Genomic DNA, 15,931 nt, shown 5'->3' with positions numbered 1-15,931 from the left:
CCTGCCTTGTTTATATGCGTGTGTGTGTGTGTTGTCAGTAAGTCGGCGGCACGGCTGCGCGCAGGCCTCTCGCGACTATCCATGTGTTGTTCATCCCAAGCCGCGATCCGATATCCCTGCGTGACTAGGTCGGGGTTCTCGTGCGTGCCAAGTGTTTGTTTACCTCATATACGACTTTATGCATAACCCAGCTCTTGAGGGGTCGTGAGGAGCGGGGGAGGGGGGTAGTGGAGATGTTTGCTGTGATGCGCATTGTCTGGATCCCCAGACCAGCTATCCCGACGCTCATGCATGCTAGCAGCAAAACAACAGACCAGACGTGAAGCTCCCGTCTAGGGGTGAGTCATATCGCAAGGGGCAAACTGCAAGTTTGCAACATGCACGGGAAACACGTTCAGATCAAGACTGTTGAAAATAGGGGTATCAATTATTTTGGGTTTTCCACTCCCCTACCACGTGTATATCCTTATGTATCAAGCAAAACGCCTCGCCTCCCAGAGAGAAAAATCAGCAGAGAAGGGTTGAGTGGTTTGGAACCTAACCCCATCTGCTGTGCAGAAATGTCTGCCCGTTATATGTACACACTAGTTCCCCCTTCTATACAAGATGAACGCCCGTCTTCGAATTCATGCGCTCGTTAAGACAGCCGTGTTCGGGTAGGGGGCAGAAATAGCAGGAGAGGAGATGTAAACTTAGATGACGTTGCCAGCCATGCCCATGAAGAGGGCGTGGACTGCGAGGCTCAAAGTCCAGAAGCCGACCTTCTTGAGTCGGCGGACGCGGCTCTGCTGGTCCTCAATGTCGCGTGCGAAAGCCTCGTAGGTTTCGGCTGACATGTCATCCATGAGACCGCAGTCAAATATGGACCAGCTGCCATCGAAATCGGTAACGCGTTTAACTATGCGGCAGTTGATGGGGATATATGTTTTCTTGGCGTTGATGTAGGCTACAATCGGGCGGACGAGTGCCTGGTTGACGTATGAGATATCCTTCGTAAAAAGGGGCACGGCCGCCTTGACGTCGTTCATATGGATCCGGAGATCCATGATCAAGAACCTTCTGTCCTCATCCGTCGAATCAGAGGATTCAGCAGCCTCCCGGTTGTATTCTTCGGCCAACTCCGGCTCAACATGGTAAAGATGGCCTTGTGTGGGTGCAGGACCCAGGAGGTCTGGCGCGGGGCTTGCGAGGAGATCCTTCTGAAGCAGACGCATGCGATTGGAAATCACAACGTCTTCAACTTGATCGTAAAAGTCCGACATGACTTTGGTGATGCCGTCGTCAATGTCTGCGGGGAACATGACGTCCGCAACGATGTCGACGTTACCCTCATAGATCCAGCCAAATGGGCCTTCGACGCCGCGATTAAGGTGATCTATCTTGAGGCCGTCAATGCGAAGACGACTGAACTTCTTCCAAGCCGAAGGCTCGCCAACATCATCCGCGACGTCGCCGTTCTCGCCGGCAATGATGCCATGCACCTGGCGGGGGTGGATCGTGAATAAAGAGCCGTCAAAGGATCCAGACATGTGCGTCGCCGACAGGAAATCATAGAATAGCCACTGCTTCCTGAGCTGCGGGAGTTCGCAGGAATAAATGCTGACCGAGAAGGGCCGGAACCCTTTGGGCTGATGGACGGTGACGAGGAGGTCCTCCAATTTAAAGGAGTCGATCTCGAAATCACCGGGCTCGTGTGTGTGGCGGTAAGACAAGGGGTCGACCGCCTCGTCTGACCACTGCACGGAAGTGCGGTCAACCACACCACGAACGCCCTTGACCTCGACGTCTTTCAGGAAGCCCTTCCCATTCCACCACTTCAGGAACGACAAGGTTACGTTCACCGTAGCGATCGTTAGGTCATATTGGGTGTAGTTGCCATCGTCCTCCTCCAGGACTTCGCCGTCCTGCTCGGTTTTTTTCCCAGTCGCCACCATGGCCGCGGCGCTCTCCGACGATCCCTTGCTGACCGAAGACGTGACCTGTCCTGGTCTTCGTGAAACAAAGACGTTCTTGAAGCTGATCACGCCATCCCCCCACTTGGGAACGATGGCCGACTCGAAGACTACAGTAACACCGGCGGATTCGGTCAGGGAGTCGCCAACCCATTTCGCAAGAGTTTCTGTATGAAATTGTAAGCGGTTTGATCTGGATTGAGGGCGAGGGCGGGCTTACCCTGCGCGAAAACAGTGTTGATGCTAAAGATGATGAGGGAGAAGAATGTGGTAGTTCCAACAAGAACCCAGACCAGATGGCCGAAGAGAAACCACGACACAAATGCGCCCCATTCGTCAATGTTCCATGGCCTCATACTCCTGATAGACGCCCACTTGAATCGGACTTTCAGGCGACCCAGGAAGCCGTTCGCGGCAGCCAGTAGTTCGTCCCGGGTGGGCCGATGCGGCATCTTCGGTATGTGCAAATATTTCGACATGGTGGAGGTAATCGACTCGGCGTCGGGGTCAGGTGCATCTGACTTGCCCTGATCCGCCGTCTTGGATGCATCCTGTTTCGGCTGGGTCGTCGTAGCCTTTTCCTCGTGCTTCCCGCTCTTGGAGCTCAAGTGTCTCTCGCCTGTCGATCTAAGTCCTCTCGAGTCGCTGTGTATACCCCTTCGCCATGCTTGTCGAGCTATTTGATAGACGTTGGACTTCTTCGTCAAGCCGGTGTTTGCGGCAGACTCCGCAGCGGCAGCGCAGGCTACCGTAGCTTGCGTAGGAGAGAGGTTCGTGGTGACCCCGACCAGCAGCAGGCCACTGCCGGTATAGCTTCGTCGTGCATTATGGATATTCGGTCGTGGAAACGAGTGTTGGTGTCCGGTGTGAATCGACCTTCTAAAAGGGTTTGTCCTGGAATAAGCAGGATTGGTAACGGGTTGGCTGGCTCGCAAACAGGTGGTTCTCGTCGCAGTCGTGATAGTCGTCCCTCGCAGTCCCAAAGTCTGCGCAGATCCACCGGCGCAAGACCAGAAGAGACGCCCGAATAGAGTCGTCGAAGCGTTAGACATTGCTCCAGCTCATCCTGCCTCTTGGTTGAACAAGAGACGGCGACAGGGAAAAAAGGGCCGGCGCTGTTTATTTACCGCAACGAGAACGGAACGAGAGGGGAGAAACCAAGTATCGAGGGAGGCACGGCAAATGTTAGCACATTTCATGCGCTCATGCAGCAATGACTGAGATGCAAAGCTGGGCCAGGGAAGGCACCTGTGAAAAGTCATCCATGACGCGCTACCGCAGCTCTACCTTACCTCGCTGAACCCGGCAGGACCCGTTCCAAATGCACGATACGTATGGGGCGGCGCTACCTTCCAGCGCACCTCCCGACGCCCGTCACCTGGAAAAATTCAGAGCACAACACGGTCCGTGCCCCCAGTCTGGGCCTCCTCCTGGCCCTGAGCATTGCTTACTTGAGGTGGGCAAGGGTGCACGGTGCTGGCTTGACTCCACTCCAGTTTTTTTCTCAGTCTCCTCTCCTCTCTGACTCTCACTCTATCTGGCCGGCCTTATCCCCTTATCGATAACGCAACACAAAAATTTGGGAATTCGGCGATTAAATCGATACCGGCCTGGCAATTGGCACCGCCGCTTTTTTTCTTCTCGACCGCCTGCGCCCCCGCCAGACCGACTCGGCTCAACACACAACCAGGAAACACCCGACCGACGCGATCTGTACCTGACGACCGAGATTCCCACTGCCCGTCAAACCCTCGAGACTTCATTCCCAGAATCGCCCAGCATGCCTGCCCCGACCGCCATCAAGCAGGCGGAGATCGCTGCCCCGCCATTCGAGGCCCCTCTCCAAGAGCCTCAGCAAGATGAGGAACTCCTCCTCGATGCGCCCACTCTGCCCGAGGAGATGGATGCGATTCTTCCCAGTGTGCCGCACAACGGAGAGGAGGGTGAGATGGTTGTCGACGAGGAGAACCGCCCGCGCTTCGCGCCAGCCAGAGACATCGTACGCTACCCTGGCTTCCTTCATGACCTCGATATCAGGAGCTAAGACAAACCCAGGACCCCGTCACCAGAATAGAGACTCGCAAGGTCCCTGTCCCCCCTCACCGATTCACACCTCTCAAGTCCGCCTGGCCCAAGAGTACGCCCACCACACCCCTAACCTGGAACTGTGCTTGAGGATTTGTTTGCTCTGACACTTCGCGCCCAGTCTACCCCCCGCTCGTCGAGCACCTCAAGCTCCAGGTGCGCATGAACCCGCGCCGGAAACAGGTCGAGCTCCGGACCTCGAAGCACACCACCGAGGATGGTGCGCTGCAGAAGGGTGAGGACTTCGTCAAGGCCTTCACTCTGGGCTTCGACGTCGACGATGCTATCGCGCTGCTGCGTCTGGACGATCTCTACAGTAAGCCAGCCCGGGATACCATTTCCCATGCCGCGATAGAGTTACTAACACCTCGGCAGTCGAGACGTTCGAGATCCGCGATGTCAAGCAAGTCATGGGTAACGAGGCGCAAGGCCGTGCTATTGGTCGTATTGCAGGCAAGGACGGCAAGACGAAGTGTACGGTTTCCCCCTTATACACAAACCCGCGGTACTTTTCGCTAACATTAGTCTGCAGTTGCCATCGAGAACGCCAGCAAGACCCGTATCGTCCTGGCCGACAGCAAGATCCACATCCTCGGCGCCTACAAGAACATCCACATGGCCCGCGAGTCCATCGTGAGCTTGATTCTCGGAAAGCCGCCTTCCAAGGTGTACGGCAACCTGCGGACGGTTGCGGCGCGCATGAAGGAGAGATTCTAAAAGGGAACTCCGTGGAAGGGGAAAGAAGTTGGATAATCCCAAAGCAAAAAAGTAAAATGATGAAAATTTTCGGGTGGGTAATGATTGGCATGAATGACATCCGTCATGGACTCCGGCGTTGTGGGCATTTTATAGAGATTCCAAAAACTTGTTTAAGGACGGGGGGGAAAGAATGTGAGAAAAGATTCCGAACGCTCTTGAATTTGGCCCCGTCGCATGCAACTAGACACCTGCTGCCCCAAGGCACGTCGTGTGAAGAAACAGCTGTTGTACAGCATTACACCATGTTTGGAAAACTGGCCAAGGAATCCTGGTGACTACTGCTACTGCTACTACTACTACCACCACCAGCCAATAACTTGTGCGAATCCTGGACTGGGGTTGTTTGGTTGCACATAGGCATGTACGTTGTTGTAAAGGTCAGGTAATGCTGTATATACCCTTTGGACCTGCCATGAATTGGTCAAGGTTGCAATCCCGAGCACTGCTAGAGGCCCACGGGGTGCGGGCACCTGTTCTGTTGTCTACGTTATTGTTTGTATATAAAGCACCAAGCCCGCCATCGTTCCACATGGGAAAACATTTCGTAGGTAGACGCCCTCGTCGAAACAGCAAGGCTGGCTGGCTGCCTGCCTGCCTCGCTCCCAGTTAACTACGGCCCTGCAGACCCTGAGAAGGTAACACCCTCCCTTTCGTTTGGATTAAATCTAGCAAGACCAACCTCTCACCTTTCCAACAGGGACAAAACAGAGACTAGGGACAAGTCGGTGAATCAGGACGACGTAGTCGAAAAATAAAATAAAAACTTGGGGGTCGATCACGGAAACAAAAACCATATGCCGGGATATCCTTGGAGCAAAAGACGTGAAACGGACAAACGAAGAGGGTCACAAGGAAACGTTGGGTGAAAAATGTCCGTAATGCGTTACTCCATAGACGTCTATACGTGCCTACCCGTCGAAGAAAGACTTTTTACATCATGGCCACTCTCCCGGTGGCCACCTAGCAAGCCAAGCCCATACATATCCAGGCCGTCTTGGACAGGAAGAAAGCTTTTCCCCTCTCGCCTACTTACTTACTCCCCCTTCCCCTCCCTTTCTACTGTTTCTCCGTATTTAGAGATCGTTTTATTGGGTGTCAACGACCTTGAGCAACTGCTTCTCGTCCGCCTTCGCTTACTCCTCGTCACCCTCGCCCGCCTCGGGGGCCTCGTCCTGCTCCTCGTCGTCGTCGAGGCTGCCGGCAGGGAGCTCGTACAGGCGGAGGATGGACTTGTTGGGGTCCTTGACGAGGATGTACTTGCCGTCCTTCTCGCGTCTGAGACACATGTCGGCGATGGTGCGAACGATACCCCAACCGTTGGAGAGGGACAGGTTCATCTGGTTGGCGAAGTCGCGCGGCTTCCAGCCGACAACGCCCAGGATGACGTGCTTGTCGTTGGACTTGGGGTTGGCGCGAGACACGAAACTAAGAGGGTTGGTGTCAGCATGATGATTATGAAAAGGAGAGATTCAGTTTGGGAGGAAACAGTAGGGGACGTACCCAAGCTTCATAACGTCGGCACGGGCGAGGATGCTCTGCACCGCCCACCGGGCAAGCTTGCAAGAGTTGTTCTTCATCTCCGTGGCCACGACAGCACCGCGCTGGCTGACGAGCTTCGTCCGCCAGTCGAGGGCGCCACCGCTGCCCTGGGCCTTGCTGTCGAACTCGTTGAGCGCGTGCAGGGTGACGAGCTGGTCGTCGCCGCTGATGGTGTTCTTCTGGACGGCGTCGACCTCGGTACGCACGACCAGGTAGAAGTTGTCCTCCTCGCTGTTGGTGGAGAGGTCGAACTTGCGGTACTTGTAGGCCTTGCTGGCGGGCGGGTCCGTGTCCTCGGACGAGTTGTAGAAGGGGTTGGCGTGGGGCATCTGGAGCTTCTGGGACTCGTTCTCGATGACGACCTGGTTGGCGAAGTTGTGGTTGATGTAGGTGGCCTCCTCGGCGAGGGCGCCGGGCATGTTGAGGCTGTCCTTGCTGCCGTCGGCGGCGTCCATGGGGGAGTCGGCGGCGTTCTCGTTGACGGTGACCATGTCGAGCGCGGCGTTGTCGCGCTTGTCCAGGAAGACCTTGTTGCCCTGCACGGAGATGACAATGTCCCAGGGGTAGACGGACCGCGGGGAGCACATGAGCATGGAGAGAATGCTGTCGGTGGCGAAGATGGAGGCCTCGTCCTTCTCGGCGAGCTCCTGGATCACAGGATCGGAAGAAGTCGTGACGTTGTAGGCGGCGCGGTCGATGGCGTTAAGCTTGCGCTCAAAGCCCTTGACAGCAGGCTTGTCGTACGAGCGGTCGTAGCTGTAAACAAAGCCGTAGGTGTCCACATCCTCACCCTCGTCGGCGTCCAGGTTGAGCTTGGCGAGACGGTTGTAGTCAATCTCCTCGAGGAGGTTCCAGTCCGCCTTGATGTTGATGCTGGCATCGCGGTTACGGGCGGGCTTGTCGTAGTCCTTCCAGCCGAAGCGGCGGCCGCCGCGGCCACCGCCTCTGCCACCGCGGTCAAAGCCTCCGTAGCCGCCGCGGCCTCCCTGCTGGCCACCGCGAGTGAGGGTGGTCCGGCCACCGCGGGCGGTAGGGCCGGCACCTCCACGCTGGCCGCGGCCACGGGTGAAGACGGCGCCGCGACCGTATCTTGTCTTGCCGCTGTCGCGGGTGTTGCTGACGACGGAGAAGGTGGACTCGTCCTCGGCGGGGGGAGCGTTGAAGGAGATGGCGTGGCCGGCACCGTAGACCTGTTGGTCTGGGCAGAAGAGTTAGCGACGACGTCCTTGAGATTCCATCAAGAGTTTTTATATAGATGAGCTTACCACGGTAGTTACGGTTGTACTGCTGTCTGCCGCCACGTCCCTCCCTGTCCTTGCCCTCGGAGGTCCAGTCGGCCATGCGACCGAGCTTGTCGCCCTTGGAGAAGGGCGCATAGGGGACGCCGTTCAGTGTGGTGTCGGTGGTGACGGGCGGGCCCCAACCGTCGCCGGACGGGCACGTCTCGACGAGCTTGACCCAGTCGATTTCCTGAGCCATGTTGAAAATGATTTTTTTTCGCTTTGGATCGGCTGCAGAAAAAAGAGACTTCGAAGTCGAGATCGGGTGCTGTGCGTCTCTCGTACGGGTGCAGCAGCGCTTTCGGGATCTGGAGAGGGAAAAGTCGTCAAGGGTTTGGGTAGTGCGCCTCCTCTCGCCGTTGATTTTCGTCGTTCGGATTTTGGTGGGGTGAACTTTGTGGGGCAGAGCGGGCAAAATTTCGAGCAACATGTTTCGGCACCTGGTGGCGCCTGACAGCCACTCGTTTCCGCGCCGCGCGGGGCCACGGCCAGCTGCATTGGTGGCCCGCGAAACACAAAAGTCGCAAGCAGTGAATTACACGAACATCACGATGGCCAACGTGGTAGGCCTGACGGCCGCAGCGGGTACATGGCATTCTAATTTCAGACGATATTTTCCTTTTTTTCTTTTTCTTTCTCTCTCTCTCCCTTTCCCCCCTTTTTTGTTCCTTTCCTCCATTTTATTTATTTATTTATTTCTACTCTGATGTTCAGCGGAAATGAAAATTGCGCTAAATAAATAAAAAATAAATAGATAAAAATCTCATTATCAGCCGTGGTATCGCTAGTATTTATAGAACACGCTCTCGTCTCCCGCCTGAGCGCCTCGTCAGCCCAATGATACAAGCAGAGACTCGCCGAATCCCTTTATATGCATAATCCCATCCGTCTTAACAATATATATACCCTGCCCAATCATTCCAATCGGAGTCCTCAAAAGGTCATCATCTCGGGTCCGGAGCAGAACACGTTCTCCAAGGCATCCCTGACCTCGAACTCTTCCATGACGGCGCCGAAGCTAAGCCTTGTTAGCACATGCACGTGCACGACCGAAACCGTAAGCAACACATACCCGTAGCATCGGACCTTGTCCTTGAGCTCGTCAGTGAGCTTCTGGAAATCCCCGGCCCGCAGCTCGTGGGCCCTGGGGTGGCCCAAGACCATGCCCCAGGCCATGACAGGCGTGACCTCTCCATCGAGGTTCAGCTTCTTGCTCAGGTCGAGCAGGGCCGAAAGGCTGCCCTTGCTGACTTCCCACGTTCTCTGTTGGGAATCCAAGTCTCCGTTGACGTTGCTGTACCCGAACGGAATGTCCGGCGTCAGCTCCGGGAAGGGCGCCGGAGGGCAGGAGGCCATCAGCGCGTGGCCGCAGGGCTCGCCGCCCATCTCGCTTGATCTCTCCAGTAGCCAGGGCATGTGATTCATGCAGGGTTTCTCGAGACTGTTGCGTACCATCGACAAAGTCGCACTCGTCAGCAAGCTCTTCTTCCGTTCGGTCATCATCGCTCACATCACTCGACTCCCGATGGTGTCCAGACTTGGTGATGTGACAAGTACTTTTCACTGCGGGGGAGGTGATAGGTATGCCTTCGAGGGGTGGTGGTTATCGTACGTTAAGACGAAGTCAATGCCCGCTTGCTCAAAGTCCACACCCCTTCCAGAACTCTGCGCCTGCATGTTTTGCAGCTGCTGGCTGCTCATCTGGGGGAGAGGAGGAGGCGGACCGTGTGAGTGAGAGTGAGACGGACCGTGAGACGATGGGGACATCGATGGCGCTGTCGTGGATGTCAAGGGCGGCGTGTAGGCGTTTTGGCCGTAGCTGTGGCCCGACTGGCTAGCGCTGGACGTGTAGCCAACGCTAGGATTGCTGACCATGTCGTCGCCGTAGCGGGAGACAGGAATTCCATTCTGGACCAAAAGCTGCTTGAGTTGCCTGTTCTCCTCGGCTATCTTGTCCTTGTCTTGCGTCACGTTGCTAAAGATCTCTTTTAGTCTTAGCACCTCGTCTTCCAGAGCCTTGATGTACAACTCCTTCCTCTCGCGATGCGTGCTGCAAATCCCAACGTTAATATCATGTGCCGCGTCGCGATTGTCATCTCGCAGAGGACGTCGTGACTCACCGTTGCGCCTGGCGATTCAATTCTTGTCGTCGGGTCAAGGCAGGCTTGCTGTCGGGCTTCGGACCTCTCCTCTTGGGCGGGTTGCCTTCTAAAGAGAGCGCATTGTCAGATAACCTGTTGTCGGCATGGGCAAATCAGTAGTCTTACCTCTGGTGGTTCTCTTTTCCGTCAAGGACTTGAGAAAACCGAGATTCAGAGAGCTCAACGGGCCCCTTTCCTGGTCGGAGCCGGAGCCGCCGCCGCCGCCATACTGTGGCTGCTTCCCATACTGGTCAGGCGATAATGAGGAAGACATCGCTGCCCTCTCGTGTAACGAGCTCGCAGATTGCTTGCGAGCCGGTGACGACGATAGGTTCGGCGGGGAGCGATAGGATGCTACGGTGGCTAGGTCAGTCATTTTGATCGGCCAAGAAACATTGCAACGAAACAATGGGTTTAAAGGGAAGGGCTGCGACTTATGTCGTCATGTGAATGATGCGCAATGCAACGGCGATGGAGGAGGTAAGCTCTTTCAAATACGTCTCGGCTGGAGGCGCGGCGACGACTGGATGGGCTGGAGGGCTTACTTTGAAAAGTTTGGATGCGCCGTGGGCAGATTCCGGCCTCGTCTGGCAATGCGTTGCTGGATAACGGTGGATGTCGCCCGTTGAAGCAGGGGATGTTGCAATGGGAAGGGGTTTAGCCGTCCAAGGCTGTATCATGTGCTGGTTGCCGGTCCACGATTATGGTTATTTGAAAGAAGATGTCCCCGAACTTGAAACTCAATTCTGGCGTCCGAGCTGTCTGAGGATACAATGCGGCTGCGGCGAGGGGGACGAGCAGGGCGCAGGTCGTGGAAGAGTCGGGGTAGGTAAGGTAATCTGGTCCGCCCTGTTTTAGATTTGTTTGACACAGTCCAGACGGAAAGATGTTGTGCGTCTTGTAGGGATGGTGGATTGCAGTCTGGCTCTGGCTCAGGCTCTAGCTCCCCTAATGCTGCCCGCTTTAACGTCTTGGGTTGGGGAAATGATTTGGAGAAGGGTGGCAGAAAGCGCTCGGAGGCGACGATAGAGAGAGAACGGATGACGGCGAAGCGGAGAAAACCGCCAACAGGTAGAGAGACGGGGTGGCAATGGCCCTTGGCTTCGTCCTTTCACACAGTGGTTTGGCCTTGTATGTGGCCAATGTCTGTCGCGAATCGAGATGACGAGAGGAGGCGCCACCGCGCTCTTCTAAGACAAGATGGCGGACGCCGAGAGCAGAGGGCGAGCGGGCGGACGGGCGGGTAGCCAGTCTCGAGTCTGGATGAGCCGCAAAAAGGATGACGGGAGGGAGAATATGCGGGGTTTCAGCAACAGCCTGTTCCTCGGATCGAAGCGATCTCGGGTGCAGCACGCCTGTGAATGGAAGGTAAAGTTTGGTTGTTCACGGATTGACGTTGAAAAGGGTTGTCTGGTTCACAACCGCTCTGTGGGCACGGCGGATACGAATGGGTGACTCGAGCCCAGATCCAATCCCCCTTGTTGATGAGCCTGGTCGGGTTGGCGTAGGACTAGACGAAGACTCCGATTTCGTTGCTTTTTCGGGATCATCGGCGTTCCACGAGGTTCTCTGTGAGCTCGTCTGCCTTACGTGGGAGAGCCGTCTTCCGCAAAGAGTAGTAGTGGCGACAGGCCCGTCGAAGTGGTCACCGGGAAGGGCTATGCTATATCAATTAGCCTACCACGCGATGGTCGACGGTGGTGAAACCGAGAGAAAGTCGTCGCTCCGAGGGTGACAAATATTGGGGATTTATGTTGGCGCGGGGGGGCTGGAAAGGCGCGTGCCGTGGGCGGGGGGGTCCAGGTCTCGATTCCCGTACAGTTTAGTTGCGTCCGCCGGCGGCTATGTGAGGGACCAGTGCGGTGTATCCGTATGGGGTCAAGATCAGGTAATTCACAAGTCGACAAGGCCGGTAAAAGCCGCTGCGGGCATCGTCTTGGGCTTATTTGAACTGTGTCGTGCAGGTTATTACCACCAGACAAGCTGAACAAAAACAAAAAGGGGGGAGGGCAGCGGCTGGTGTAAAGAGCCTCGGCCATGATGCATACGCGTCAAATTGTGGCGATGTTCAACATCTACAGTACCAGGCCAAAAGTCTGAGATCACCCCACTTTTCTTTACAGGCGCTACCTTTTTAAGTTGCATTATCTCCCTATATAAGAAATCATATAGTAAAATAAAATATCATCCTTACTAATAAACAATTTTTATATTTTATAAATATTTTTATACTTATTACTAAGCAATATATACCTAAATATATATAGTTAAGTAGTTTTAAGCCTTATTTTACCTTTAGTTTTAAAATTGCTATAACTTAAGTAATTAGCGTATAATATATATAAATTTTATTATAAAACAGTAATTTACTTATAGTTGCTTTTATTTGTATTTATTTTAGATTTTTAGTATTTATGTAAAGTAAAATAGAAGCGCTTTAATATAAACTTCCTAAAATTCTTCCTAAAATCAAGCAATTTTCATACTAAAGTAAAGAATTTACATTTTAACTAACTTTAATATAGTATATCTCTATAAAATAGAGTGCTAAAACAAATATAAAATATATATACTATGTATTCCATAAAGTTCTACTTGTAGTTAAATTTTTAGTAGTACTTATAGCCTAAGTTAGTAAATTACGTAAGTTGGAAAAGTGTAAGTCTTGGTGTAAAAGTGGGTCGGATCTCAGACTTCTGAGCCGGTACTGTATCTCATTTAGACATCTAGGCTGTTTGGAGGAGGAGACCAGACGCCCTGCTCAAACGAACGATCTGAAGGGCCTGCTACAGGTACTGCCACAGTAATGGGGAATCCCAAAGGGGCAAAAGAGGCCCGGCCAGTATCAAAGACGCTTCCTACCACAGCAGCAAACATGTGCTGCGCCAGCTTCAGGCGATGGGGGGGGGACGAGGAGAGGGGTTCCATTCGCTGCTCCGACCCTGGGTCATGGCCACTGACCACCTACTTCACCTAGCTTAGCTGGACCTGGCGGTAGCACAGAGCAGGGCAGCTAGCTGTGCAAATTAGGGAAGGAGGCTTTCGGGTGCAGCCAACGGCCACTGCTGCTCCTTGTTCGAACACATTCGCGCGTGGCTTGACGTGCTTGACTCGGCGTCTCTTACTTGGGCAGCTCCTGGCCCTGCTGCGGGACGCAATAGATAGTAGCAGCAGAGCCGGGACCAGCTCCGAGCCTGTCGGAGTGGTAATTACGAGTGGGTTCACACAAGCTGCATGTTTGCTTGTTTGTTCGCTTATCACCATTGCTCGTCTTGGACTCGTCAGAATTGAATGCACGGCCTTCGCAAAATATCAATATAATCATCCCCGTACGTCCGTATAAAAAATCCAAGACTCCATGCCCTGCGCCCAGCCTCTCGTCAGGACACATATGCACGGGGAAAGGCTAGATCCCAGCCCTACATACATACCAGCGTTCGAAGTACACTACCTACTCGTACGCGGGAGGGCATCTCGTACGTATAGGTTCACAAACCCCCCTTTCAACCCCCGGTTCCCCATCCACACAGGCCTCGGCCGAGCCCACCAAATCGGCTCAGCGACCCAATGGCCGCGTCGACATCGGACGAGCTGGGAAAGCCAAGAGCCCCTTGTCTGGCCCTCCCGCTTGACGTCCTATTCTAGACTCCTCGGATTTGCGATCTTAATTGTTTGTTTCTGCTGCCAACTTTGACGCGTGAGTGTCAGTCTGTGTACCGCTTCCGTCAGATGGGAGCCGGAACGTCGTAAACCTGTCGGTTTGCTTCTGGTACTTTGATGTCTCACCCCATCTTCCTAGCTCGGCTTATGTGCTGAGAAGCCGGGAGCGACGAACCCCTGCCTTCCACGGCCGGAGAGGGGCACTTGTCCTCATTGTGAGTTAAGCGTAGTGTACGCTCCAAAAGAGGCCGAATCTCTGCAAAAAAAAGACTGGGAAAAAAGTCTATGCCGTCATACCACATCCCACTTGGGCAGTCCGGCGGGACCGACTTCTCTGTTAGTCGAAGACTCGAGGCCAGCCACTGCAGTAGTATATTTCCTTTTTTCCCACTCTCTTTCTCTTTCTTACCCGTTCAAAAGTCATGTTCTTTGAACAGACCCTCAGCCCACGATCGCCAAACCTGAAGCTCCCTCGGTAACAGGGAATACCGCGGTGATTGTCCACAGACCGAGCGGGAGGACGCAAACCTCTGAGACAAGTGAACCCCGGATCGTCGCCCGCTCGTTCGAAACTATCAGTCACCCTTGATTCGCTGGCTGAAAGTCACGCGCACGCGACTCCCTTCCGAAACACCATTTTCTCTAGGGCAAGGTACCTTGGGTTGTAGGACGTTCTGCCACGCTCTGGCTCGCTCATCAGACGGCCCAACTTTGTTTCTTTCTTTTTCTGTGCGTCGCCAGTTGCAAAAGACACCAGAGTCGGACAACATAGCCGGCTCGGTCACCTTGCTTCGCTTCGGAATTTCATTTCGGCCTTGACGACCAGTTCGCTCGTCATGGCTGGCCACGGCAATGCGCTCACTCACTTCCGAGGAGCCGCCATATTAGCGCCTTGGATACTCTGGCTACTGTTGGCCGACACGGCCATCTCTCTCCAGCTACCGCTGAAGTGGCTCGCTCCAAATTTCGTGTATAATTCATCGTCACGGATCGCCGAGACAGTGTGGTACTGGATCCAAATCATATTTGAGCGGTTCAATGGCGCAAACCTGACCTTCTCCGGCGATGCCATTCCGCGCGGGGAGTCGGCGATCGTGGTAGCCAACCATGTCGGGTGGGCGGACTTTTACATGATCCAGGCTCTGGCCATTAAGGCTGGGATGTTAGGCCGTTGTCGCTACTTCGCCAAGATCCAGTTGCGGATTGTCCCCTTTCTTGGTTGGGGGCTGTGGGCCATGGGCATGCCCATGGTGAGCCGGAACTGGGGAAAGGACAAGCATGAGCTTGATAGGGTGTTCTCCGGCATCATGAAGAGGCAATGGCCGACCTGTAAGTGGTTAACCAAGCAGTCGGATGTGATGGCATGGATCGGGGTATATACTCACCGAGAATAGGGCTCATTAGCTTCAGTGAGGCCACACGCTTCACAAAGAGAAAGTACGAGCAGTCGATCGAGTGGTGCAAGGAAACTGGGCGGCCGCAGCCCAAGCACTTGCTGTACCCCAGAACGAAGGGCTTCATCACCACCGTGCAGCACCTCAGGAAGGCACCCCACGTCAAGGCGGTGTACGACATAACGATTGCGTATCATAATGGAAAGGAGTTCCAAGAGGCGCCGAGCATGTGGGATACCCTGAGCGTTCCTGGGCTGAGCTCTCGCCTGGGGTACAAGTTCCACGTACATGTTCGCAGGTTTCCGCTTGAAGACCTGCCGGCGGACGATGAGAAGCTGGCGAAGTGGCTCGAGAATCTCTGGGTTGAGAAGGGAGAGTGGCTGGATGTGAAGAAGGCCGAATGGACATCTACAGCATGAGATTGGCTGGTTCTTGTGATGTCGCGAAGTAGGGAAGATAGGACGTTTCTCATTCCGAGGCAGCATGTTGTGGCCCTCACAACTGCACCTCGAGGGATGCGGTGCTTCATCGCCCAATTTGTAATGAGAGCAGCTGGCATGTCGTCAGAAATGTTAAATACTAAAAGGATAATAAAGCAGTCCCATCCTTTCGGACCTTTACGATACCGGAAATACTCTCCCCGACGCTCCTACCCAGGTTGAAAAAGGTCGAACTCTCCTTCCCATCTGTTTTCTATTGATGAAGCACTCACCAAGGCGGCGGTTTCCATACCATCCTGATACGACAGGCCATGTAAAGTATGGTGATAGGCAACGACGGCATCACATCAGTAAACACCAATTCCAGGGGATTCCCAGTCAGCGATTCCCAGAATATGATGCCAGCTAACGACAAATCAAAGCATACCGGATATTCGATGCTAGGCAAAGAAAGAATTACCGTGGTACAAAGTGTTGTTAAAGGGGTGTCCCAAATCGGCTGAGCCGCTCACGTTGTTGATACTTCGCCGTCATTCGCACGTAATGCGGTGGATGATTGCCCTTGGTAGTGCTGCAGTGTGGCGGCGCTAATGTGCCGATTTCCCTCGTCCTACCTGATGGAGCCGATCATTCAAGGCTTCACATGTCTGCGGCACCCCTCGTTGTAAAATAATCACAGGG

The 15,931-nt window shown here is 54.3% G+C and overlaps 5 protein-coding genes across 5 annotated transcripts; 2 read left to right on the top strand and 3 right to left on the bottom strand.

Annotated features, from left to right (window-relative positions):
* Positions 1-692: 692 nt before the first annotated feature.
* Positions 693-3,004, bottom strand: EsH8_VI_000571 (mitochondrial distribution and morphology protein; the record flags this gene model as incomplete). Its single annotated transcript, XM_083271824.1, has 2 exons — positions 693-2,119; positions 2,173-3,004. 2 exons carry the CDS (start codon positions 3,002-3,004, stop codon positions 693-695), a joined length of 2,259 nt encoding a protein of 752 aa, XP_083126998.1.
* A 728-nt stretch (positions 3,005-3,732) lies between these two features.
* EsH8_VI_000570 (pre-rRNA-processing protein PNO1) lies at positions 3,733-4,754 on the top strand (the record flags this gene model as incomplete). Its single annotated transcript, XM_083271823.1, has 5 exons — positions 3,733-3,951; positions 4,008-4,089; positions 4,159-4,353; positions 4,413-4,511; positions 4,570-4,754. 5 exons carry the CDS (start codon positions 3,733-3,735, stop codon positions 4,752-4,754), a joined length of 780 nt encoding a protein of 259 aa, XP_083126997.1.
* A 1,175-nt stretch (positions 4,755-5,929) lies between these two features.
* Positions 5,930-7,814, bottom strand: EsH8_VI_000569 (eukaryotic translation initiation factor 3 subunit D; the record flags this gene model as incomplete). Its single annotated transcript, XM_083271822.1, has 3 exons — positions 5,930-6,221; positions 6,297-7,533; positions 7,601-7,814. The coding sequence occupies 3 exons, from the start codon at positions 7,812-7,814 to the stop codon at positions 5,930-5,932; spliced, it is 1,743 nt and encodes a 580-aa protein (XP_083126996.1).
* Positions 7,815-8,548: 734 nt separating this feature from the next.
* On the bottom strand, positions 8,549-10,030 carry EsH8_VI_000568 (bZIP transcription factor; the record flags this gene model as incomplete). The annotated part of the gene is made up of 5 exons (XM_083271821.1): positions 8,549-8,633; positions 8,688-9,056; positions 9,228-9,665; positions 9,736-9,823; positions 9,883-10,030. 5 exons carry the CDS (start codon positions 10,028-10,030, stop codon positions 8,549-8,551), a joined length of 1,128 nt encoding a protein of 375 aa, XP_083126995.1.
* A 4,222-nt stretch (positions 10,031-14,252) lies between these two features.
* EsH8_VI_000567 (lysophospholipid acyltransferase family protein) lies at positions 14,253-15,229 on the top strand (the record flags this gene model as incomplete). Its single annotated transcript, XM_083271820.1, has 2 exons — positions 14,253-14,745; positions 14,811-15,229. The coding sequence occupies 2 exons, from the start codon at positions 14,253-14,255 to the stop codon at positions 15,227-15,229; spliced, it is 912 nt and encodes a 303-aa protein (XP_083126994.1).
* Between the last annotated feature and the right edge of the window lie 702 nt (positions 15,230-15,931).

The sequence above is a fragment of the Colletotrichum jinshuiense genome, chromosome 6 (genome assembly GCF_051148585.1).
Source record: "Colletotrichum jinshuiense chromosome 6, complete sequence".
Lineage (NCBI taxonomy): Eukaryota > Fungi > Ascomycota > Sordariomycetes > Glomerellales > Glomerellaceae > Colletotrichum > Colletotrichum jinshuiense.
This window is presented reverse-complemented; position numbering and strand designations above follow the sequence as displayed.